Consider the following 27,784-nt stretch of genomic DNA (forward strand, 5'->3'; position numbering starts at 1 on the left):
TGTGTGAATAGTAATTATAATTAACCTTTTCTAAAAGAAAAGGTATATGTAATAGTACATAATAGGGTAACAATTTAACTTGTCTTTTTTTTGCTGTTCTTTTTACTCAAAGCATAAAGCAGAGACAATACTTTTTACCAGGTTAACATGCAACTTAAAAAAAAAGTTAATATACATATTAAACATGGAAATTCAGCAGTAAAATCATATTTGTTATTTCCCCTCAAACATACCTTAACATTATTCCTTTATTGCATTATAAACTAGGTCCTACTACTGGTCACCTGACCCAATGCCTTACATTCTGGAACTTGACATTTCAGTCAGTTATGGACACAGGAATGATGTTACAAGTATAATGAAGTAACACACCTGCAAAGAAGCTGATTGCACTGCTTTACCAATGGAGAGGTCCCTATACCATCTGCCACTCCATCCCAACATGAGCACAAACATAAATATCCTCCAGCCACCCACGAAGTTGTCTTGTCAAGAAGGCCCTGAAGCATTATTTCCCTAGGTACCTAACATATCAGTACTGATGAAACAGAAAAGCACCCAAGTGCTCTAAGATTATCACTTTTTGGAATATTCCTTGAATGTACAATTTTCCTAGGATACAGAGAAATACAAGTTAATAAAATGATAAAGAGATAAGAAAAATTTTCCACCTCTTCTTGCATACAAAGCTTGAGTCAAAACCTTGTATCATATTAGAAATTCCAATACAACAAACCTAAAAATTTTCAAAATGTTTCTAATTAGTTGTATTAAATGCAGCTTCAATTATGTCAACATACATAGAGCACATATGTCAATATATAGAGACTAGTTGGAACACATTTTCATCTAGTTTCTCTAGGAAAATATAAGGAAGATTAATATCTACAAGATACATTTGTCATATTTAAAAATCAATATAGTTAGTAAAATATATTTTAAGCACAAATTAAAATTAGTATTCATTTTTCTCATCTCTAGCAACCAAAAGAGCCCTCATTAGACATAATTATAGCTTCCTTTTCAATGTGTTATCTTGAACATTAACCCAGAAAATATCTTTAAAAGTGCTCTGCAGGTATCACTTCCTCTTAAGGAACCATAGAGGGACATAATGTAACAAAAGACTACTCTAATCTAAAGGACTATTTCAAGCAAAAATAATTAGAGGACTTCTTTACATCACCAATGTAAGAAGTTTTGGAAGAGAATAGTATATATTATAATAATTAAAATCATATATACATTTCACTTTTCATGCAAGATTGTTTAAAATATAAACAAAATGTAACTGTGAATCACTGAAAATACAGTCTTTGCCCCCAGAGTTTACAGTCAAAAAAGAAAGAAAGAAAGAAAGAGAAAGGAAGGAAGGAGGGGAGGAAGGGAGGGGAAAGGAAGAAAGAAGGAATGAAGGGAGGGAGGGAGGGAGGGAAGGAGGCAGGGGAAAGGAAGAAAGAAGGAAGGAATGAAGGGAGGGAGGGAGCAGAAAGGAAGAAGGAATGAAGGGAGGGAGGGAGGGAGGGAGGAAGGAAGGAAGGAAGGAAGGAAGGAAGAATGAACATGAGAAACATAGTAGAGTTCTATCAAATATTTCATTTTATAAGGAGAATCTAAAGAGGAAGGATTCTGGTGTGCACACACATGAAATGGCTCAAGATCTAAATGATACGACTTAAAATTACTAACCACTAAGTATGAGAATTAAGAGGCTACTCTTACACAAGCAACAAACTTTTACTAAGATTTTAAAACACAATATAATTTTCTGTGTGTTAAAACTATTTAAAAAGAACAGAAATAGAGTCTAGTTTTCTAGTCTCTGCATTAACTAACACCAGGGTCATGGAATATTTGTATTAGGAAAGAGAAAAAATGGTTTTGCTCGTGCTTCCTTAACCTATGGTTTATTCAGGGTTAGGATGGGTATTTTCAGTTTTGAGGCTTTTTAGTCAAACCAAGCAAAAATTATGACTTAAAAACCCTCAAGGCTGTATCATCAGTAAGCCAAGCACATATAATACCATAGAAAACATGTATAATTTATTAGATGGACTTAAAAATCAACACAAATCAGTTTTAGGCACTTGCTGAGTACAGACTATGGGAATTTTCTACCAAAGAACACAATATCTAGCAGGCAAGACCATAAAGATTCAAACTGTAGTTTTCAGAACAATACACAAGGGCTAGACATTCGGTAAGAAATATTGCATAATTAATCCAACTGTATCCTGTTACAATTTCTTCACAATCCCACACATGATTTTAGGATTTAATAGATTCACTTTTTAGCATCCAAGGTTTTTAAATTCTCTCTTTCTTTCCTTTACTCCACCATCCTGGTCTTAAAATTATCGTACATTCTTTGAGGGAGCATGATATAGAAGTTTTATTTTTTGTATAAGTGGAACTTTAAAAAAGTATTGTCTATATTATGTCTGCATCTATAGTGTCAATACATGGTGATTGATAATTTTGATGTTTTTAAAGTCCATTTCAACAGGTTTATTTTGTAAAGATAGGCTTCTCATTACTAATTCCTTTAGACAGCTAATGTTTATCTTTGTTCTTTAAGTAAACATGAGGGGAAAAAATGGAATGTGGTCTATGGTTTTAAGGATGTGGGAATGTCTTCAGGTTAAACACTACATATGAATTTGGTCTGGTGTCTTTTATTCCTCAAAATGTAACTCATTTTTGGTAATGGGAAGATAATACACATATAACTTAATCCCTTTCACGTCTACCCAGTAGCTCAAGGAGCTGGCAGTCTAGGTAGTTCTCTTATCTTTCTGAATCTACCTTTCACTGTGAGAAGCTAAAATTAAGTAGTATTATAATGTTAAATAGAGTATAATTTAAAGGACTCTACTGCTGGCATGTATTTATGTGCTGTACACACAGCAAGCCAGTCTTGTGATGTACTCAACAACTCTAATAATACTCTCTAATGAGCAAAGTGCAAATCAATGAATCAAGCCAGTGGAGGATAGCAAAGAACCAGAGAACCAACTTAGAAACTAGTAGTTTGGAGAACAGTGGATATGGGTAAAGTTTAGAATATCTCCAGGACCAAGATAATATATCTTCGTTGATGGGCAATGAAGGTACCGGAGAGCAAGGGATGGCTGAGCTATGGGAAAGCCAATCCTAAAGCAAGAAGTTCCAGATTATATTTGGACAGTGGGAGTATTCAAAGTTAAGTCATGCAAAGAAACCTTGTCTCTACCCAGCCTTGAAAGATGGATTGATTCTAGGGTATGACTGGGTAACTGAGAGAAGATGATTCCAAAGTCCACAGATAATCTGGGATGTGCTATTACCCCCTATATACAAAGTAGAACACACTACAGATATATTCCCAAAAATTCCTGCAGAGAAAACTAGAAATCTGTCTACAGTTTTTCTATGTGCACTAATATAAACAAATGTTGAGGTTGTCTGTACTGTATGTGGTTGCTGCAGTCACAGCAAGAGATGTAAAGTGCCTGTGAGGGGGGACAACAGAATCCCATTTCTAGATATCTTAATACTATACACTCAGACAGAAAAGAAAAGAACATCTCAGGGACTTCCGGCCCTTCCTCAGTGCCCTGCACTTCTCTGTGATCTCACTGTCACTACCTACTAGGCACTTCTTGAAGGCCAGAAAACAGAAATTCTTTTCTATTCCACGCCACGCTTCTAAAATCACTTTACCTGCATTAAAAATGCCAGACAGCAGTGCTGAAGCACTTTTTTATTCTTAAGGCAAAATGTCATATTCCCTACCCACTTTCCCCTGCCTCGCAAACTACCTGCCTTCAATGTATTCTTTGCCCATCCATGAGGGCCAAAGAAGATAGAACTGAAAAATTTCAAACAAGAATCCTTATTAGACTGTGTAAGATATACTTCCTAAATGCAATATGACAAAATTAAACATATTTAAATGCGTATAGCAATATGGTTACTTTTACGAAGATATCAAGAGAAGTTACACAACTTTCAAAATTAGTATCAAACACAGGATATTTAAATCCAGCCACATGTACAGAGGTATGAAGCTTTGTTCTTTTCAAAGCTGAGCATAATAACCTTAAATAAAATGTTTGTTTATACCCAAAAGTAGCATATTAAAAAACCAAAAGCATTGCCCTTTGCTTAATTCCACTTAAAAACTACATATAAATCACCAATATGACTATTCATGAGGCTCTCCATGTTATTTGGAAGTAATACTGTTACAATGATTTCGATGTATTTTCGTACACAAATTTAAAAAGTTTTTTCCCATTGTAATTTTGGTTTTATGCACAAGTATAAAGGTACCACCTTTTTTCTAATGCTTGGCCTGGAGGGTAGAATATAACAAAAAAAGCATGTTTCACAAATGTGGTAAAAGATTTCATGCATGCTCATGATGCCATGTCAATTACTAAACCAACTGTAACAATGTAGTACATGCTTTAAACATCCAATTAAGAATAAATTTTGAAAAAAAAAAAAAGAATAAATTTTGGCTAACACCTTGATGACAAGGGAATGTGCTGGTATATTGCTGAACTGATGTGGCAGCAATTCAAGGGACTAAACCATGGTTATTCAAATTAAAAGACAAAAAGGATAAAAGGTGTGGATTTGCTGGGCTACTTTACAGAATATTTGTCTGTGATGACACTGCAACATCAACAAAATAGATTTGGGCTTTTAATATACAAGCAATTTCTTACAGTGATTTGAAAAAGTATGAGGACATATGAACAAATAAAGCTTAGTAATTTAGGAGTTACTTTTGTAAAAGCAAGTTCACAAATATTAAAATGTTATACTTGCATTTTGAACATTATAATATAAATATAAAACACAAAACATCTAATTTTAAATGCTGATTTCCCATGCCTGACTTGGATTTATATAACGAGCATTTTATATTTTATAGAAAGGAACTTTCAAAGTTTTGTCAATACTTAGAGTATGTACTATTATTTTTCATCAAAATCTTTGAAATCTAAAAGGCTGGTATTAAAAGTAGTTTTTTTTTTTTCTTGAATATTCTAAAACGTGCCAGTTTGGGATTAGTCACCAGATTTTCAGGGCATGAAAGATATACCAACAGAGTGCCCGAGAATATGTTTTAACACATTTAGGATAAGTTTGTTTACATTTATAACAGAAATACATTAGACTTTCAGATGCTGGAAAAAAAAAAAAAAAAACCTAGCAAACATAAAAGGTTTTGGGGCCAAGTTACTTCTTAGTAAAAATCATACATTATGTTGATCAATATTTAAACCAAATTCTTTTTAAAAGCACTAAAAATGATTCATATTTTGTAATTGTCAAACAATGCATTCATGTGGTTTAAGATGATAGAGGAAAACTTACAGAAACACAAAAAAACCCTCAAACTATTCCAACTCCTAAGTTAAGAAATAAGAAACTTTCAAATTAAGAAATTATCTTTGTTGCTTAGAAAATATGCTTTACTTTTCATCTCAAATTGACTTTTAAATGCTTGACATACAATTTAATATCTAAGAAGACTGTAGCTAAATTATTTGATAATATTTATAGTGTGATACTTCTTCTCTGGGTAGACATATTTCATGCAACAGTTTCCAATTAATGCTGGAAAAAAATCACTTGATAATTTTAATCACAATTAATGATTAACTGAAAATAGATTAACAATTTACTCAGTAAATTTAGATGGCATAAGGTCCAGTAAAGGGAGCAATCTGGTGACTGCTCAATGTGCAATTCTGCCCATAAGTAATACTAAGTCAAGAATATGACAGATATTTCACTCAGCTGGACTACATGTTTCCTTGTACGTGATTTGGTCAACAAAATATTAGGTACACAACGTCAAGCTTTTTCCTTTCTTTTTTTTTCTTTCTTTTTTAAGAGCAGCTCAATGATTTGGGGGTTGCTTAGTATGATACAGAGAACATAGGGGAAGTACAAAATGGCACTTACCACCAATGCCATTACTCCTCTCATTATGGTTATAACTAAGGATGTTATTAATTTTTGTGTTATTTCCTTTTTTTAAGAACATAAATCAAAGCCATTAACTTGAATTTGAGGTATATACATAATACCTACACAACCCTATGCAAAATACTTTTGATAATAAAGCTCTTAAAGTTAAAAATATCCTCCTCTCCCTTTGTACTTACCACAGGCTACACAATGTCCTGAGAGGATTCTTTATGAGAAAAATGTCCATCACAGCTTTAAGACCTTGCTTTGGAAGGAACTAATGAGAAAGCAGATGGAAAGGTGAGACTTCATCTTTGTTTTCAAACAAGTGGTCTTAATTGTTCTTCTTATAGAAAAAGTTTAACTGTTTAAATCAGTTTATTATAAATATATCTAAACCATTAATTTTTGCAGCTTTCAGGTAAAGTCCAGCACTTCATTTATACAAAGTCTATGAGAACAGGTCAGTAGAGATCATCTAATCTTAAGTCGTGACATCATCCATTCAAGTCCTTGGCATAATCTATAAAGAAAATAAAATATCTTGATTAACTAAGATATTTTAGCTATGAACTAAAAAGCTATGAACAGCAAACTAAAAGAAGATATCATTTTTCATCTACCTAAACAACAAAGATTAAAAAATCAGTAATATTCAATGTTGGTGCTATTGTGGTGAAGCCATACTTTCACAGAGTGCATCCGTATATTTTTGGTTCTGTTATGTCTCTAGTGCCTAGAATACTGCCTGACACATACAAGGAGCTCAATAATTACACAGTGAATGCCCACAGAAAGTAATTTAGCAAGAAGTATCAAAAATGTTTAAAATATCAATACTCTACCCCTTTTTCTACTTTCAGAAATGTATCCTAAAAAATAATCAGAGATAAAGACAGGTTTATGTATTTCAACTGTTCATGAAAGCATTCTTAATAGGAAAAAGTAAAATTTATATGTCTGGCAACAGAGGAAAAATTTAACAAATTATGGAACATTCATATGATGAAATATTAAAAACTTCCTTTCAAAGACTATTTTACAATATGATAAAATGCTCATGATATAAATGAAGTAGAAATGACAGGATATTAAATATATAGTAGAGTTGTTAAAACAAAGTATGCACACAATATTTGTTACATCTATATATTTTAAAAATCTGAAAGAAATAAAATCTCACATCACTAACACCAGTTACCACTGAACAATGGGTAATTGAGCATAATCCAAAATACAGAAAGAGATATTCATTGTAGTAAAAGAATCTAAATGTTTAGTAAGAGAGAAATGGCTGTACATATAATTTTATAAGAAAATGAAGGACTGTTATGAAGCATTAACGGTTATCTACAAGGAGCTTTTATAGATATGAGAAACTATGCTACTATATTAATACTTAAAAAGCCAGAACTCAGATTTTTGTATAGCAGTCTAACAATGTAAAAGATGATAGAAATAGAAGGGAAAAAAGGGCAATGAGGTAAATAAGTGGTTGTTTTGGTGTTGGCCCATACTTTTCTGCCATTACTCGATTCCTTACTTTTAAACTACTCATAGAAAATGATACAAAATAATAAGAATAATAGGTGAGTAAATTATTTAATTCCAAACTGTTAAAGGTATAGTAGTTACTTAACAGCCAAGTAGAAACTGCGCTAAGCACTTAATATCCATTATCTTCATTAATCTTCACAACACTAAGACCAGAACCCTTCCCATATTACAGAGGGAGCCCAGGCTTAGAGAGGTTAGCAAATGGCAGAGATGGGAGTCAAAATGTCACCAATACTAAAACCAAGCATTTAGACCAAGGTGGTCAGACTGCACAGGGAAACAACAGTACCCCGCAAACCAAACATTTCCACTTGCCAACTGCTGCAAATGGAAGTCTACATAGACCCCAAACTGAAAAGATACCATCATCTGTTGATGTCCCCTTTTAAAAATAAAACTGCCAGAGTTCATATGTATCCTAATGATATATTTTCCACACAATTACTCAAAGTATATAAGTTGAATCTTTTATCAATCCTAGATGATTTGTCTTTGCTGTCAAATTTAGTATTATAATCAGTGCTTTTGCCTAAAGACCTTTGATAGACAAAGATAATATATAAAGATATACCTATATCTATATATGCATCTTGACATGTATTAAACTATTCGACAAAGAAATATGTAAAAGATATTTTTACTTAAATAAGTATGTGGACAATTGGTATTGTCTGATTTTTTTTTTTTAATGAACAGATTTGCTTCTTTGAGGATCTAATTATGCTCTTCCAAATATCTGTAATCAGGTAACAGTGGCTTCTATTACACTAAGATTCAGCTTCATCTCCAATTTAATTCTTTTTTTTTTTTTTTTTTTTTGCGGTACGCGGGCCTCTCACTGTTGTGGCCTCTCCCGTTGCGGAGCACAGGTTCTGGATGCACAGGCTCAGGGGCCATGGCTCACGAGCCCAGCCGCTCCACGGCACGTGGGATCTTCCTGGACCGGGGCACGAACCCGAGTCCCCTGCATCAGCAGGCGGACTGTCAACCACTGCGCCATCAGGGAAGCCCCCCAATTTAATTCTTTTTTTTTCTCTGCTTTTAAATATATACATGAAGGCTTCTAAATAAAGGTCTTAAATTTGGGGTTGAGGTTCTTCAGGTGTCAGGAAAGGGCAGAAGCTTGTGGCATAGATACATGAGTTTACCTGAAGTGGCAGAAATTCCCTTCCTTTTAAGACCACAGTGAAGAGTAAACCAAACATTGAATCACTGACACTATCTATCTATGCCACATATAGATTATTTTATGTTATATCTCTTACATATAACAATGCTAACAACCACTGTCTTCTTGAAATCCTTTCATCTCTGGGCATTAGACATGGGCAAAATTCTACTGCAGGCACCCCCTCATGCCACACTCTCTCCAATTCTAACTCTTTTATTTTTTTTAAGTGCAGCAACTCCCTCTTGACAGCACTGATGGCATATCCGCACACTAGTCCCACATGAAAATCTTCTTCTATTTCAGCTTCTTTATGCATAAAATGTGAATTAAAAACAACTGGTCTACATGATTGTTAGGAATAAATGAAACACTCTATACAAAGCACTCAAGGCAAGGACACGCTCAGCAAGCGTTAGTTCCTTTCTTAGACTATAAGTCAGCACCGCCAGTGCAGGAACTATTTCCTGACTTCTCCAGACTCATGACAAGCCCATTTCTCAGAATTCCTACAGCAACTCTATCATCCATATGCTCACATGCTTTAGTTCAGTATGTTTATGTGTATTCTGTGTATGTTGTGTTTAATTCTTTACAGAACCAAGCTAAAAACTCTCTCACTGTAGACACGGACTATGTCTTACATCTCTCCCTTACAAAGTTCTGTACATGGTAACCTTAAATATTTGATTTTAAAAAGAAATACATGTTTCAAAGTTAAATACATGCTATTCATGAAGAAGACATCTTACCCCTCGCCAGTAAGAGCACAGCATGCCTGGACATGCCACTGGTGATCTTTAATAGAAGTTAGTTTCAAAAACTGGGAGATTTCTGCTACAGTCATGCATTCTTTAACATCTTGTTTATTAGCAAAGATTAGCAATCCAGCTTTCCTTAGGTCCTATAAAAGCAAACAAAACTGTAAGGGCCAGTTCATTTTTTTCATACATTTTCCAACTTAATTAACAGATTATATATGATAACCTTTGTAACCTAGAATTTCTCAACTACTTGACATAAAAGTATCTCATAGCTCTTATGATGGAAAGTAAATATCAAACTGAACACATTTAAATAAATTAATCTACACTTGTATGGATTTATATATTTCTTACATTCCTAGATTACATTTTTATGGTCCAAAGTGCTGTATTTAACAAACAGTCACATCTTCCAATTTAATACATATCTAACCCTTTCCCCAACCCAAAACTTCTATGGCTACTAAGAACTACTCTTTAGCATGGGACTCAAGAGCTTTTCAAAATTCTACCCCAGTCTATACTGTAGGTATAGGTATCTATACCTAAAGTTACAACCTTCTTCCCAGTTTATTTAGGAAATAAACTAACTCATTATATACAATATACACCTTAGGCCTTAGGACTTTTCTCAATTGGAAGGTGCTAACCTAAACCAATCTTATTCATCTTCTGAGATCTAGCTCTTCTATCTTTGTCCATGAAGATGTGTTAGATTTGAATATTTGATAGGGCATTCTTAGACTACCATTAAACTTATCAAATTTCCCAATTAGATAGTAAGTTCTACCACTTCTATGCTTCAACTCTGAGGTAAGTTCTTTTAACTTTTCTGAATCTGTTCCTCATAACTAACATTTATTGAGTATCTAATCTGAGCAAGTCACCCACGATACTAACCATTTCCCGAATAAAATCTCTTTAATCCTCACAAGACTGTTACAAGATACGCTTTACTATTCCCATTTTACAGACGAGGAAACTAAGACTCAGATGTAAGTAACTCATACAGAGTCACATAACTACTCAATAATAGAGCCAGGTTTGAGCTGAGATCTGCCTACTATAGCTGTTGCCCCTCATCTGTTAAATGCTGAGACCACCACCTACCTCCTGGGGATGTAGTTTGAATGAACGAATTACTATATTTAAAGCACTCAGTTCAGTACCTGGGTTTGGCGACAGTTCAACAAATGTTAGTTCACTTATTGCTCTGCAAATGAGGATTAGCTTTACCCTTGTGCATGCCTCCAAATGACTGATGTAACACTCTACTCACAAAGCAGACCAAAGGTTCTACGTCTCCTTTTGCTGTACTCTACCTTCCCCTCTCTCAACCATTTTTACAGCCGGGAGCTTCCTTGATAACCTATAGAAAGTTATGAACCTTTCCCTCATAAAAATGTATATATGTTTATGTCAAAAAAAGTTTATGTATGATTTTAGGGTGTTAATAGATATCCTAAAGTCCATTCGTGGATCCTGGGCTAAGAAACTATGATGGATGCACTCAACAAGTGGATTAAACTCTCATAAAATTCTGCCTATATATTTTAAGAGATATTGAGGAAACTAAGGTTTTGGGCTATGTCTGCAAGTTTTCACAGCTGTGTTGAATGCCACCTTCTTCTTAGGGATCTTAGTGGAATATTTTGGTTTCAATCATGTGTATGTGTGTTTGAAGCAAGAAAGTGTTCAGTAGGTTTAAACTGACATTGCTCCACATTATTTTACTCTTGTTAGAACAGAGTTTCCATGACTTCTTTGATTCTTTCTGATGCAAATAAAAAATATAAGTAGTAAATTTCTTATTTGCTTAAAAGGAGTTCTGCAATATGCTTTATATAACAAAGGAGGCTGGCTTAGTTACAGTGCCCTCTGCAGGATGGCAACTACACTACTACAGATAAGGACAGAGTTACTTGAATAGCTTGGTCAGAAAAGGATACTCTAGAACATTAAGTTTTAAGACCTCCTATTCAATTTGTTTCAGCTATAGTTCAGTTCATCTGTCTATTTATATAAGGCAAAAATTTGAAGGGATGAACTATAACTAGTACACATATACATTATCAAGTATATGGATATTTTTTCTCTTATCCTAATCAGAACATGGAACAGTTATCAATAGTTGATATATGGCTGAATCATTGAGTAGATGGACTTTCCATGGGATTTAATTCCTATCTTCCTATCGTCTAGGTTTCACTATCTCTTGCCAGTGTGTGTTGAAATCTTTTATATAGGTCAGGATTGCTAACGCTGGCATGTTCAGAGAACAAACACACTTTAGAAATATCTGACAACAGAAATACCTGGCACAAGTTAGGACACAAAGTTTATGCTATTTTATTTACAAGTAACCTATCTTCATCACTTTTAGTAACAAAATTATTTGGAGAAGCCCCTGGACTGAAAATTGGAAAACATAAGAAATAAAAAGTCATTTACTGAAAGGTCTAAAAAAGAGAAAAGAAAAAAAATCCATATTGAATGTACTTTTTCTAGATTTCACAGGCTCAAACTTTTTTATTTAGGGTTCTTGATTTTTTTTTTAAGCTGTATTACCCACTTTTAAATATTTAGGAAGAGAGGAAAGAAAATATTCCTTTACTTTTTATTAAATAACCTCACAACCAATTATGCATTATGATAATAGTAGAAAAGAGATACATTGGGTTAAGGTTGTTCAACTTGACTTAACACGAGGTCAAAGTACAAGGTAAACAGCGTCTTTTGTACAACACCCATTTTAAACACTTTGAAAAACTTCTGCTACATATCTCTGCTACATATCAACTTCTGTTCTTCAGAGTCTAAAAATATTTTTTAGTTTAGTCAAGAAAATGAATAACAGCACATGAAACATACTTATTTAGCATCTTCTATATGCCATATGTAGTTGTCAGTTTGTTTCGCAAAGCTTCCTTTGTGAAGATAATTCCTAGAAGTTGAGTCATTCTGAATAAAATTCATCTATCCTTTTGTCTTTGGAACTTTTTAAAAATTCATGAGCGTCAAAGTTTTATGCTTCATTTAAGATGAAGCTTTCAGAAATGAATTTACATGTTTTATAGCTTTGTATTTAGTAATACATAGAATCATTACTGGTGATGATAATACGACTCTGTTGGTTTTTGTGGTATGCAAGAAACATCTGACCAACCCATGTCAAAGTTTGTTTTTCACACATTCTCATCCTTGATCCGGATGTCCCTCCCTCTCCAGAACTCTGCCTATTTGGCTCTTCCTGACCCTATTAAGTGGCTTACTCTAGCTCCCAAGTTCATCTGTAATTCCCTTCTTCTCTGGTAATCTCATCCCTTCTCCTATCACTTTCCAGCTAGGCCCTATTTCTGGCTTTTACTTTTTTTTCCCAGCAAAGAGCCTGAATGACGTGAATACCTAAATTCAAGTCCCATAAACTACTGGGCCTCAGCGTACTAATCCATAACAGATGAGGTTAATTGATCTATCCAAGTTAATGACCCAACTTATAAAATTCAATGACTTTGAGCCCTACTATTGGGCTTTTTATAATACTGATCCTCCTACATCCTGGCCAATTAGAGTAAGAATCAAATAGGGAGGCTACCTGTTTACAGAGTAAAAAATATAGTCAAGAGACAAATACATTTTGTGTCTTATTTTTCTTTTTCTAAAGTCTTCATAAAACAACAATAAAACAACCCTTTGGTATAAAATGAAGAATGATGTATTCTTGTAAAATGCAAAGGGGAAATTTTAAAAAATCCTTAGCCCCCTGCCTCTTTTATTGCTTACTGTTTCTCAAACTAGAACTGAAAGCTGTTAAATACATGTACAAAGGCAAGATGTGTTTTTTTGTAAAAACCCCAAAGGGTTTAGCACAACTGCTAGAATCAGTCCAAAACAGGGGAAGGTGCATCTTGGTGGGTATGATCACCACAAGCAAAACATAAACTTCAGTTTACATAACCACTTTACCAAGTTTCCTTACGTCTGAAACATACCAAAATTCTTAATGAAAATCTCAGAAGCAAATCATTGAATCAATATTAAAATTAATATAAAACTTCATTACAAAGATATCCCAGTTTTCTTAAGCTTTATTAAAATTCCACTGAATATTAACTTTTCTATTTCCACCTTTGAGTTGAGAAAGTAACATCTGCAATAAAAGGCATGCAAAAATAATCAATTGCCACTACAGTCAGCCCTCCTTACCCGTGGGTTCTGCATTCAGATTCAACCAACCTCGGACTGAAAATATTCAGGAAAAAAAAGTTCCATAAAGTTCAAAAAAGCAAAACTTGAATTTGCTGCATGTTTTCATAGCATTTACATTGTATTAGGTATTATAAGTAATCTAGAGATGATTTAAAGTATACCGGAGGATGTGCATACCGGTTATATGCAAATACTACACCATTTTATACAAGGGACTTGGACATCCTCAGATTTTGGTATCCGTGGGCATCCTAGAACCAAAACGCTGCTGATAGAGAGATATGACTGTATTATAAATATTATATGATTTTACAGTTATTATTATCATTACCGACTATATTATTCAGTTTATGTAATTTTCAAATTATGCTACCAGTAATATTTCTCAAGGACTAAGAAAATGTGGCTAGTTATAACAGTTTTGTTCAGTTAAAGAAACAATATCAGAGACCTACGAGCAACAAATTTAAATATTAGTCAGATAACTGAGTTACAATCAAGACTCGCTGTGTGTCCCTGACACTGTAAAATCTCATTTCTAATGATAATCGTCTGTATAATTAATCTATTTAAAATGCAAAATGAAAGTCAACTTAGGTCTTTTTGGCCAGGAAAACTTCTAGACCAAATTTATCTAAGATGAATGGAATTAAAATACTACAATTGACTCCTCAATCTTTCTGCTGCTTCCAGATATGCTTCCAAGTTGGGAAGTGTCAAAATTATAAAGCAGGCATGGCCAGCAGATAAAGAATTTTTTTAAAAATTTGAAATAGTATGCTCATGAGAAAGTAGAAAGTACAAAGGTGATAGAAATATCCCACCCCCGTACATCTAATGCCAGAATCCTACTTACCTCATGGGCTAACATTTTATAGAGTTCTTCTCTAGTTACAGAAATCCTTTCTCTGTCTGTACTGTCCACAACAACTATTACAAACTAAAATTACAAAACAAAAAAATCATTAGTGATTACATAATTTGATATTTGTAAAATTTATCAAGTGTTTATTTGATTTACAGGCTAACAGCTATCAAGAAATTAGAACCTTATGGTATGGTATTACTGGAAAACCAGAGATACCCGCTACACTTTGTGAAACCTAAAGGTCTGATCCTGAATTCAGACATATTTACTAATTTTTAAGAGAAAGTAAAAGACAATATGATGTTATCATTCTTTTAGAATATTCTGCTAATATTCTAGCCAATATGTAACATGTTTGTTTTCTAAATTAATATCTTGAATGCTAATGGGCCTATTTGCACCATAAGTCAGTAAGACAAAAATATGATCCTAAATTTAAGTTACTTCCAGACAGACATTATTTATTAATGTCAATTTAAAAATCTAAAAGAGGGCTTCCCCGGTGGCACAGTGGTTGGGAATCTGCCTGCCAATGCAGGGGACACGGGTTCCAGCCCTGGTCCGGTAAGATCCCACATGCCCTGGAGCAACTAAGCCCGGGCGCCACAACTACCGAGCCTGTGCTCTAGAGCCCACCAGCCACAACTACTGAGCCTACGTGCCACAACTACTGAAGCCCGCGCGCCTAGAGCCCGTGTTCCGCAACAAGAGAAGCCACGACAGCGAAAAGCCCACGCACCGCAACGAAGAGTAGCCCCCGCTCACCGCAACTAGCGAAAGCCCACGCACAGCAACGACTAGAGAAAGCCCGTGCACAGCAATGAAGACACAACACAGCCAAATATAAAAACAAATAAATAAATTAATAAAAAAAATCTAAAAGGGTATGCGTATGAGAATAAAGTAATGTGACAGTTAAAGAAATCAATTTTTTAAAAAATCAACAAATTTAAAGAATAAATCTATATCGAAAACCATGCTCTCTTCCTTATATAAGTGGCATAACTCTTTCCTGAACTGACGATGAGACCAGATGCAATCAAAGACTCGAAAGGAGCTGTGCAGGACTGAGCTACAGTGTGCCTCTTCTTCAATTCCATGAACACCAAAAGGCACCAGGGAAACAGAAGCAGATATAGTTGCTTTATGATGGCATTTGTTATGCCCAAGTTAATTCTGACTGCCTATTATTAGTATGTGCTATTTATTGTTTAGAACTAGCTTTTCATTTCCAAATAAACCACAGTAATTTTCAGGATCTTTTCTATTCTTCAGATTTCATCAACCATAATGCAGAAGGATAATAGAACCGCTACTTTCCCTCTTCTCTCACTTGAGACCTTACTGATACGTGGTTTTATCACTATAACACCTGTTCTACTCCAAGCCTTCTTAACAAAGCTATTAATTTTCAAGGTGTTGCCATGAACTTGATACCTGCAGCGTTTTATATAGGAATACTAATTATATATACTCCTCCTTCTCCAAAAGACATAATCAAATGCTTAATGGAGTGTTGGGGATCAAGTCATTAGAGACACTTAATAGTGTCTTACTGACATAATATTCATCTGTATATACATTTGGAGATTTATTAACTTATAATCAGCACTACAAAAACAACTGTCACAGCCTTTCATCTTATAAGGTCTATATAGTGAAGCTCTCAAACGTCAGAAATTTTCTCTTGGCAAATAATATGTAAATAAAACACATGATTATGTCTAAATTGCTTTATAATCAAAAGAAAAAGAATTCTTTAATGTGCAATTGTATTGCATAAAAGAAAACACATAGTAAAATTCTGGCCAAGAATTCAAACCATCAGAGCCCTCGCATCTAACTAGGATTTCCTCTACGCAGACATAAATAAATAGTAAGAGAGAAACAGAATTACAAACTGTGAAATGGAATTCTTTATTAAAACAAGTACTTAAGGCAAGCTCTAGGATCAATATAAAATCAGATTAATCAATCACCAATTCTCCCTACAGAGGTTCAATGAGAATGGATATATATAACAATGACCCTGAAAGAGGGAATCAAAGATTCCACTATGTTTAAACTCTACTTATATTAACATACTGTGATATTTCAAAAAGACGAGCTATAAGAGTTCATATCTGGAAGGTGTTTCCCAGGCATTATATTCATAGAAGACTTAGTATATTAAGAAACATACCTCTGTGTTAGTATAGTAAGTGTTCCATGAAGAACGAAGAGATTCTTGGCCACCAATATCCCACATTAGAAAACGTGTATTATTAATCACTATCTCTTCTACATTACTTCCTATTGTTGGGGACGTATGTACAACTTCATTCATAGAACTGGGAAAAAAAAGTTCAAATATATTACAGTTAGCAAGGAAGCTAGATTGTTTGAAAATTTTTCAATTAAGGGATAAGTCAGCATGACCTACTTTTATATTTTGTACCCAAATGTCCCCTTTCCACTAGCTCATAAGAGTGAATGAAGGGTTTAAACAGAGGTGGAGCTAGGTAGTGGACTATCTGGAATACTCTAGATTCATTCCAGGAAACTATAGAAACAAATATTTCTCTACTCTCCACAAGCAAAACAACTGAACAACATGCTCAATGTCATAAATTTCTAGCTCTCTAGAAACAGTTGCTTAAATTTGGCTCCTGGTTCATGGCCAACCTGCCTTTTTAAAGAGTAACTTGGATTCCATATAATTTTTTATTGCTTTCATTAATCAAATATCTCTCAGGCTGAAAAACTATAAACAATAAAATAAAAAATCTTAAGTAGTTAGTACTTACAATTGGTAAAGGATGGTAGTTTTTCCCGCATTATCCAGCCCAACAATGATAACTTTGTGCTCTGAAAAAAAGAAAAACACCAGTGATTTATTAATCAAAAACAAAAATTTTCCTATTTCACCCATTCTTTCCAGCTATGGTATAATTCAGTACATGGCACTTTATACCTTCTTGTAACTCAAAAGAACATCACAGCAAGACCAGAAGTACGCCATTGGTCTAACCTCCTATCCCCCTCATTCTACATAGAGAAATCTCATCTCATCTCTCTGAAGGAAGCCAGAAGCACTACATTCTTTCCACTCTATGGAAGCCTACTCTCAGTAAAGTATCCCAAATGTAATCACAACAATTTATGGATGACTTGAGGTATAAATGTTTCACATTGGAAACTTAAGTTCTTAAGTTTACCTAACTAAACTTAACTAAGTCACTTAAGTTCTAAATGTGAATTTTAGGCCTTAACTGGGTATGTATAGGTGAGATGGGATGAATGGGAAGGGAAAAAAAGGGCAGCCTTTTAAAGCTGCTGGCAAAAGGTAACTGTAAGTTATCTGAGTACATTTGAACCATAGGGTCTTTCTAACCAAATTTAAGGACCTATAGCTATGGTGGCAGCAGCTTCCTCTCCCCTTGGCTTCTAAAGCATCACTTTTTCCAAGTTTTCTTCCTCTGTCTCTTGATGTTTATTTTTTTCCACTGACTCCTCTTCCTTGGGTCTTCCTTCAAACAGTCATGTTTCCCAGAGTTCTCTTCTTACACTCCTTTCACATTTTAACAAGGCATCTTGGGGCCTATCTATTGCCGTGCTGTCTAAAAACTATCCTGAAAGACAGCAGTGTGTGGAGAAAGCTAATCTCCAAAGATGGCCTCTGGATATTCATGCCCCTATATAGTTCCCCCCTTAAATCCTGGCTGGTCCTATGACTTGCTTTTAACCACAAGAATGCAGCAGAAGTGATGCTGTATGACTTCCACACCTAGATTATCACACACCTTGCAGCTGCTGCCTGGTTCTAGGACAACTCCCCCTGGGGTAAGCCAGACACCACGTAACAAGTCTGACTACCCCAAGACTGCTATGCATGAGTGAGGAAGCTCAGGCTAATCACGTGGCCTGATCTTGTGGAGAGAGACACACAGATGCCCCCAGTTGTTCTAGCCATTCCAGCTGAGACGCCAGACACACAAATAGAGAAACCACCTTGGATATGCAGCCAGGTGGAGCTGGAGATGACTCCAGTGCTAGCTGCCATCCAAATGTAATCAAATGAGCCCCAAGCCAGAACTTCCTAACTGAGCTCAGTGAACTCACAGAACCATGAGAGACAGTAATAAATTATCCCTTTAAGTCATAAAATTTATGATTGGCTTGTTACACAGTAATAGATAACAGAAGCAAGATGGAAAAATACATGTGGTTATGTGACCCTGAGCAAATGACTTATTTCTCTAACTCTTAGCTTCGTCACTGTAAAACAGGGGCAACACTACCTCTCTTTCTGGGTTTATGTCATGATTAAGACAGCACATGGGGTGTGCCTACCACCAAGAAAGACAATTCCTAATCCATGTTCCCAAATGTTTCCTAAGCTCCAATCTACCTACTGGATAGACACAGTGCCACTCAACATAACCAAAAACCCAATATTCAAACCTGTTCCTAATTCTATCTTACTTAACTTGCTTAATGGTATTACCATTAATTCAGATGCCTTTGGAGTCCCTCAACCCGAACATCTAATTTGTCACCAAGTTCTATTCTACCTCAAAAATATATCCCAAACCTGCCTCCTCCCACTGTCCTAGTTGTAGTCCTCCTCATCTCTTACTGTACCTAAGCAGACTATCTCCAGTCCATCTTCCTAATGTTTCTAGAGTAATCTTTCTAGAAACAATAAAGCTCATAATGCCACTGTTATTTAAATGATGGCTCTCCAGTTTGACAGGAAAACAAGGTACAAGTTCTCAGCCTTGTAAATAAAGCCACTCCCAAATGAACAGGCTTCAGCTTTATTACCCCTCACCACTACCGCCAGGTATCTAAGCTGGAGTTCAAGCTGTTCTCCCTACACAAGCTGCCACGTATGTTCACGGCAAACATTTCTCTACCTCTATACTCATGGTTTTTACCTGTGCTGGAATTATCCTCTCCAATTCTCCATTTAAAGAATTCCTACTAATCTTTAAAGTTTAGCTTCCCAAGAAAAATCACTTTCTCCTGCTCTTCTGCCACACCTCGAAGACAGCACTTATAATAATTTACATGTACACTCACTAATCTTCTCAGCTTAATGAGGCACCCTTCAAGTATATAGATCACATGCTAATCATCTTCATATTCCTAGTAACTACAACTTTTTCTGGTGCAAGGCAGGTACTCAGTAAATGCTGAATTAATATTCATTCTATAAATAATAAATGCTAAGGATTATAACACCTAAGAGTAAGGAGATCTTTAAGAAAAAGCTTTTGCAGTCAGGTAGTAGATGTTTTCCAAATAGTTGACATTTACCATAGAGGGGAATTCCTAATGCTACATAGGTACCTCCTGTTATACAAAAATACGAAGATCAAGTAAATAGAAAATTTTAATACAATCCATTTTATCCAATCACTTATTTCTTTGAAGAAAGAGCAGGCAGCTTAGAACCACCAGGGTCCTAAACTGACATCACCATGCTCCCCCCACACAGGTTCTTAAAAGTCATTTAAAAAATGCAGGCCCAGGCTATCATCTTTTAGAGATGACTACGGGGAAGGAACTGAGAAAATGAAACTACCTGACAAGTGCAGTTTCTGCCTAAGAAAAAGTATGTAGGGTGACTGAATTAAAATCAGATTACTTGGGGAGCATGGAATCCCATCAAAGGGAGTGTTAAACGCTGTGGTGACTGACAAATCCATCTTCACAGGAGGGCCATACCTGCATCAGGGCCAGATTACTGAGTCCCTGGAGCAGGGTGCCTTTTTACCCGGGAAGTTTTTAAACAGCATGGCAATTTTGCCTGACTCTATATTTTTCTATGTCCCCAAATTAGGCATTCCCCTTTCGATGACAGATATCTTCTTCAGTTCTAGTAATACAAACAATGTAAACATTCTAATATAAGCAGAATTCATATTGGGCTATACTCTGACCGCTGACTTGGATGAAAGTTTTTTTAGTTTCTCACTTGAATACCAATTTTTAATAATATAATTCTTAAAACGTCAACTTATTTTTAAGTTTCAGGAACATCATTTTGTAAACCCCTATGTATTAGCTGCAGGACTAAATTTAGATAGACTTGCCAGTACTCAGGAAGAAAATACAATTACTCTGACCAATGAGAGAAATGATACTCTAAAAACAGTACAAAATAGGGGCAAAAGCAAACAATACAAATTTAGGCAAGGATCTATGATAAATAACTACAGACTGACTAAAAAATGCATCTGTGTGTATGAATTATACACACAGAGATCACAAATACAAGAGCACTGTCTCTTGCAAGGCCTTTAATCACTTAAGGAGGTTAAACACTTATTCTAACCATGCTACCATTTTTCAAAATATTTTGCTACTTTTCTCTTGCCATTGCTTTCAGAGCCTGAGATACACTGTTTTGAACACTCCCAATGGTGTTCTGAAGATGAATTTGATTTTAAAGGGGGAGGGGAGCCACGTGGTATCATCTCAGTCGTAAGGTAAAAGGCAGCTAAGACGATTGTTACCTTTTTGTTGTTAAATGAGGTGTGATTCCTAAATGATATTATTTTTAAATGTGTCTCTAAAGAAATTCTAAAAGGAGTTTCAAAAGGTATTTTGAGTAATAGTAAGATGTATCAGCAGAAAAACTATCTGGCCTCCTTTGCTTTTAAGGTGAAAACCCCATCTGGTTTTGTTTTTTAAAGTGGTCTCCTTAATTTAGCCATGCCCCATTGGGCTTATTTCTTGATTTCAAACACAGTACTCTTCTACCACTTCTGTGAGGAAGGACTAACTAGGCAAAAAAACAACAACAACTAAAGAAAGATTCTGTATCATACTTGACCACAAGATGAACATGATAAGGTGAAACTACTGTGAACAAACCACTGTGCAATAAACACACATACACTGAGACAAAGCAGATGGCAGAAGAGGCTCACAACGGGATTCAGGCTCCTCCTTACACAAGTTAGTTGCCAGCTAAGGACAGGATGGAGGGAACAGTTTCAAGACACACCTTTTACAGCCACTGAATGAATGAATGAACTAGAGAATAAGCTGAAATTAGATAACATAACCTGTGGTAGATAAAGATGTAAAGTCTCGTTAAGTCTTTCTTCACTAGTACCTAGAAATAAAGGAAGCACACTGGGGAGAGAAGGTTTGGTGGACAATACAGGGCGAGAATTCATGTCTGGCATGGTAGAGAGTAAACAGGAGAAAAGAGTGTCAGAGATGTTGACAGGGGTAGTAAAGAAGCTACTCAAACCACTGTCCATACTGGAAACAACCTCCCTCTTCTGTCTATTTAATTTTACAAACACAATGAATTCCTGTCACCTACAAATGCCATAAATACGCAAACATTCCTCCAAACTCTTAAGACAGAAAGCAGATTTCTAAAGTCATTCAAGTGAATGCAAGCTAACATATTTGAACGCATGAGGGGTTTTTTTAGTGGTTAAAATATTTTAAAAAGAAAAAGAGGAGGAAAGAGTCTCACATCAAGCATGTGCAGAACGTAGAAAATCTCCAAGGAGCCACATGTTCTGTGGAGCAGTCTGAGATTTCTCTGGAGGGCATTCCAATGAGGCCATGATCCAGAGGTCCTTCACCTCTTCACCCCACCTAAACACCTACAAGCCACATTCAATACCAACTTATATCTACTCCCTCCTAGAACTTGTCTCTATTTGAATATTTGTGTGTTTTTACAATAAAGCACCAATGGCTATATAACAGCTTCCTAAGTCTAAGGTATAGCACATGGGTCACAGTGAGAACTATAAAATTAAGACATAATTGTGCAATGGGATCAAACATAAAGGTGCTGACTCAATGGTGAAAAGCCAGTTTATCCCCAACAATAGTGTTAGATTATTCACACTTTCTAATACTAAATCAACTTCCTTTGACTATCCTTAGGTTCTTTCACCACCCCAACTTCTGTCTCTCATTACCAGAACAATGTTCTATGAAAAACACAAATTTGTAGCTAAAAACTGTTATAATGCACTTCAAAACAAACATTCCATAGAATATATAATATGTATACAAAGAGATGTTATTACGGGAAAATGTAATAAAACTTTTGGGTATACCAACTCTTTGATGCATGTGATTCATGACAAGTTTACTGCTTAGTATGGTTCTTCTTCTAGAATATCTATGCCATAGCATTCTTGCAGTTTCTCAGATAAGCCAAAACAACTATACACTGTCACAGTGCCTGGATGGAATTTTGAGTTATCACTTAGGCTTTAGTTTCCCAATCAATACTTTACTGTTTTGTCATGAAAATGCTTGTTTCCCTTCTTTACTTCCTTTTGATATACGCAGGCAGCCTAGCAGTTCTGTTTACTGCCAGGTTCTAAGAGTCTATATATATATATATCCTACCAGCTACCAGTCAGTAAATTAAGCAAAAAGAAATGTCACTGTCATCCTGGAGGACTTCTATCTCTGTGAATCATACCAAAGCCAGAAAACACAAATACTACAAATACTAAGGCAGATAAACTGAGAGTCCTCCTGATTCTTCATTCTCACCTCATATCCAAACTATCACTAAGCCCCGTGGATTCTGTCTCATATGGAGCAAAAAATCCATTTCTGTCAGGTTTACTACAGTTCTCTCAGGCCTTAACACAGAGCCTAGAATAAAGCTTGTGCTTAATAAACTATGAGTGAATAAATAAATCAGATTTGGAAGACATAAAGGTTAGAAGGGAGATAACTAATCAAGTCTCTACATACTAAAATTTGCAAAATCTAAAAGTATCATCAATAAAAAACAAAGTTTGAAAATAAACTTGCGATTTATAGCAACGGTAGTGAAGTTTCAGGGGGAAGAAACTTCGCTGAATGAAAAGTAACAATTATACAGGGCAAAAGTAGAGATCCAATTAGGAAACATAAACCACATAGCAATTTGAACTTTCAAAGTTTAATTTAAAGAAAATAACTACTACAGAGGATTGGAGTAATGAGGGATTGGCTAACAAGAAGTAACTCTAAAGATTAAAGGAATGACAAATACACGGAGCATTCCCTATCTCTAGGGCTGAGAGCTTCCCCCAATTCCCCAGGACTGAGATGCAGACCTTGCTGAGGGCCGGGCCAGGGCTCACTGAATGTCAGAGAAGTAGCTAAGCAAACTTGCCAGTGGATCTTTCTGGAAATCCTCCCTCTAGGATGCTGGGGAAAACTGTTCATTGGGAGGTATTTCACTGGACGGCCTCCATTCTGAGACCAACCGAAGTGGGTGCTAGAAGAAGCTGCTGCTGACCACTACACAGTGCAAGAGCCAGCCACTCGAGATGTCCACACTGCATGAGCAGGACAGACCCTGCTGAGCAGCACGCCATATCCAGGAAGAAAAATCCTTTCCTCCTTCAGGGTCCCTCCAATGCTGTCTACCGACAGAGCCTAACACCGTGCCAAAGGGCAAAAGAAAAATACTTAAAGGACCCAGTTCTGTATCCACAGAGCATGCAAAAAGGGTGAATTTGGAGCTAAAATTTTTAATAGCAGGCACAGTTCACCCCTTTAGCTACTCAGCTTCTATATGTACTCTTCTGCACTTCTGAATTCCCACACAATGAAAAAAAACAACAGAAGCAGAGGTGGCTTTCCCAGCACCAGGTCTTGCAGCACAGGGAGCTTGTCCAGAACTCATTCACAACGTATCATTCCTAAGAACCAATCGGAAGAATGAAACAAGGCTATCCATGAGGAAACTTCACAACTTCTTTCATAGTTCATAGTAGTGTCTGAAAGTTCTTCCTTTTATCTAACACGAATCCTTCTTATACAAAGGAAGTTTTGTTTTGTTTTGTTTCAAGAGCACTAACTCAGGCACTAGACTACCTTGGTTAAAATCTCTATCTAAAAGGTCTATCACTTTTAATTGTAGTGCCTGAAGCAAGGTACCTAATGTTTCTTTGCCCCTTTAAAATGGGGGAGAATATCTGCCTCACAGGGTTGTGGTTAAGAGTAAATCAATTAAGACTAAACTGCATGAAACATGTAGAACCTAACGTTGCATGCCAGTATTAACTGCTATTATTTTATCTATAAAGATGAAGTTAGCTTATTTTCTGTCTCCCCACATAAAGGTAGGGGGTCTTGTTTGTTTTGTTCCTTGTCTATCCCCACCATCTAGAACAGTCCTCCAACACAAAATAGGTGTTCAAAATACGTGTTTAATAAACAAACCGAGTACTGATCGTAAGTCCTTCTATACTAAAAGATACTAATGGCAACTCTTCAAAGTCCTAAAGTTGTAAACACTTATAGTTTAGTAACTGAGAAACACCTTTGGGGGGGAGGGGATTTCATACAAAAAAATGATGCCAGTCACTTCTTTAAGACCAGTGTCAGCAGCATATTTCTGCAGTATTTTAACTCTGGCCTTTACCAGTTGCATCGTCTAGGAAAATCATTCCACTGGTACCTCAGTTTCCTCTTTTCAGGAGAAAAGAATAACTACTTCCAAGGACTGTAGAAACTTTTAAAAATGATACGTACAACAGCATCTAGGACAAAGTTTGTACCCTACTGATTTAAATATCACCTAAATGGAACCTCTGGTTTTTCAAGTTTGAGCAATATGCAATTAGGTTTCACTGTGTACTCACATTTTAAGCTTAAACTGAAAGAGTTGTTTTAAAGGGAGCTCAAAAAAAATAAAGAGAGAGAGAGAGAGATGTTACAGTTTGTTTCATCAGCATAGCAAATTCTGTAATCCCCCAAAACTTCCTTCCAACAGTTTATGTGAAAAGAACATAGGACTGTGTTCTGTATCTTCTGAAGGTAAAATAAAGCATCCAAGATATATCTAACACACATATACATACCCAGTTTAATACAGAACTAAAAAGACCAACAAGTACCTGACATTAAATTTAATGCTGAATATTTTTTAAAGTGACCCTGCTGATAAGACAACCACATCATTTAACAGGAGAGAAATAGTTTATTCACATTTTCACAATATTGACATCTAAATTTTTAGAACTTAACTTCATTAATTTCTCTTACTATTAATTCCCAACACTGAAATAAATGTCCAGTCAAAAATTACCACAAAATACAGGTAATAAGAACACTACTCAGCGACTGCTAGTGGTAACAAAGTACACATCATTATTTACTACTGGCAAGTAGCTGTTGGCAAAATTCTAATTCATTCTTAAGTTACAGAGACAAATAGTTTTATCATTGACTCAAAATAGAAAGTGGAAATACCTAATTTTTCTTGCAGGACTAGAGCTCAATTAACAAGCAAAGCCTTTCTAAATTTCACAGCAGAGTTGAAATACTAGCTTTGCTAAAAATAATACAAAATTATGGATTTAAAAACTAGAATAGATCTTATCTACTATAAGCACCACCAGTATTACAGCAATGTTAAGTTTCAATTCTTAAGACCTACATATTAAGTTTTTAGGATTTGTGGGCTCCACAGTCACACAGTCAAGCTCCCTGCTGTTCTAGGTGAGACCCGGACCCAGAGAGGTTAAGTGACTGGCTCCCACTCACCCTTCTCTCAACAGAAACAGCTAGCCAGAGACAGTGTAGATTAGAACTGGCTTTCTCCAGTTTATGAAAATTCTCCATATCATTTGAAAATCATTTGAAATACTGCTCTTCCATTCACTATCATGTGATCGACACTATCATCTTTATATTTTTAAAAGATACACTAGAGATCGATCACAAGTTCCAGTTCTGCTCCCTCCCAATCGCCTTCTTACAGCAGCAGCTGGACAACGAAGGAGGAGGCGGAGATGCTTGTACATAATAGATGCCACCATTCATTTAAGTCTTTACTGGAAAACTTTGGGCTGTGACACCACCACCAGCTTACACAAGAGAAAAACACAAACTAAGTTACTGACAGCCAGGATGATGAATCACCCTACTTGAATTAAAAAGAACAAAAGTACACCAGTAACTATAGTGTATCTTAATGACTATGGACTCTTTTTGTTAAAATTGTATCTTCTTTCCCCAGTTTTACACTTATTTTGTAACAAATTTCAATAAATCTGATATGCATTTCAAGGCAATGTTTGAGTTTAGATGAACTTAAGCATCTCTTTATAATACACTCCATACCTGGTAACTTAGTCGTTACCTACAGTTAACAAACGTTTCATATGATATGATTTTTAAGTGCTTTCGGTGAAACACTTTACCATTTTTTAATCCAGCCCCCCAAAACCTCAAAATAAGCAACACGAGTAGGAAACTGACCTTAAGCTTAACCTTAAACACAGATATCAATATGGCAAGAGGAGAGAGGACCATCACTACTGAGGATGCAGAAGAATCTCCCCAAAGCGGGGAAGGGCGGGGTGGAGGTGGAGGGCAGGCTCATAAACCTGAATGTACTGGTCAAGCCAAGAGAGATTCCTCAGGTTTTACCGCATTCTGCAATCCTCGGGGGCTCAGTGGTGCGGCTGGGGCCACAACCTGTAACCTTCATCCCAGAGAACCCCAGCATTTCTCAGTGCTGTGCAAACCCAACTGCTGAAGGAAAAAGGACTGAAACGTGGACCAAGCGGGGCCACTCAGGGGCGTCGGACGTGAGGCAAGAAACCCTCTCCACTCCCAATCGAAATCGGAGCAATGGGTGTATTTGAGGCATGATTTCTTATGAAGCTCTCCTAAGACAAAGGGCTGCGAGTCGGGAGTTTCCCGAGCTGGGAGTGGAAGCGAACAGCCCCAAGGCCCGCAGCCGCAGCAGCCCGCACCCAGCGCAGAGAGCGCGCGCCACCGCGCCGCCCACACTCCGGAAGTATTCGGAGACCCCCACCCACCCGGCCAGGGCTGACGCTCTCCCTAACCCGTACGCGCTCGGCCCGAGCCCCTCACCCTGGTGATTGAACAGTCTCCATATCCTGGTGAAGAGAATTCCCATTCTCGGGCAGCGGACCCCCCTCCAGCCACCCCGGCCGCCTGGCCTCCCCCGGCTCAGGCTCAAGGGGAGGAGAGAGACGCGCCGGAGCCTCCGTCTCTGCCGCTGCTGCTCCCGCGCTGGCCGTCGGCCCGCTTCCTAGGAACCGGAGGGAGGCCGAAGCCCAGGACGCCCTGTCGTGCGCGAGGACCCGCCGCTGCCGCCGCGGCTCCCGCCTGACTCGCGGACATCGCCGCCGCGTTGTCTGCGGCGAGCCTCGCAGGCCACCGTCCTCCCCCAGCTCCTCTCGGGCAGCTGAGGCGGCGACTACCGGGCGAGCGGGGGAGGCGAGGGGCGGGGCGGAG

At 36.6% G+C, this 27,784-nt stretch overlaps 1 protein-coding gene across 2 annotated transcripts; it reads right to left on the reverse strand.

Annotated features, from left to right (window-relative positions):
- ARL5A (ADP ribosylation factor like GTPase 5A) lies at positions 1-27,752 on the reverse strand. Of its 2 annotated transcripts, XM_004276811.4 has the most exons (6): positions 27,398-27,750; positions 17,323-17,383; positions 16,719-16,866; positions 14,525-14,608; positions 9,448-9,599; positions 1-6,493 (listed from the first exon to the last, which is right to left on the reverse strand). In XM_004276811.4, exons 1-6 carry the CDS (start codon positions 27,441-27,443, stop codon positions 6,445-6,447), a joined length of 540 nt encoding a protein of 179 aa, XP_004276859.1. In that variant the 5' UTR covers positions 27,444-27,750; the 3' UTR covers positions 1-6,444. The 2 variants fall into 2 exon arrangements, with proteins under 2 accessions (XP_004276859.1, XP_033255958.1); XM_033400067.2 differs by lacking the exon at positions 14,525-14,608 and having other exon boundaries at positions 27,398-27,752.
- Positions 27,753-27,784: the final 32 nt, after the last annotated feature.

Source organism: Orcinus orca, chromosome 7 (genome assembly GCF_937001465.1).
Source record: "Orcinus orca chromosome 7, mOrcOrc1.1, whole genome shotgun sequence".
In the NCBI taxonomy this organism is placed as follows: Eukaryota; Metazoa; Chordata; class Mammalia; order Artiodactyla; family Delphinidae; genus Orcinus; species Orcinus orca.

Coding starts and splice junctions, on each gene's coding strand:
- ARL5A (XM_004276811.4), bottom strand. CDS start 27,443: ATGGGAATTCTCTTCACCAGGATATGGAGACTGTTCAATCACCAGG. Junction 16,867..17,322: donor ACTACCATCCTTTACCAATT/GTAAGTACTAAC, acceptor TTTTTTTCCCAG/TTCTATGAATGAAGTTGTAC. Junction 14,609..16,718: donor CTTACTATACTAACACAGAG/GTATGTTTCTTA, acceptor TTGTAATTTTAG/TTTGTAATAGTTGTTGTGGA.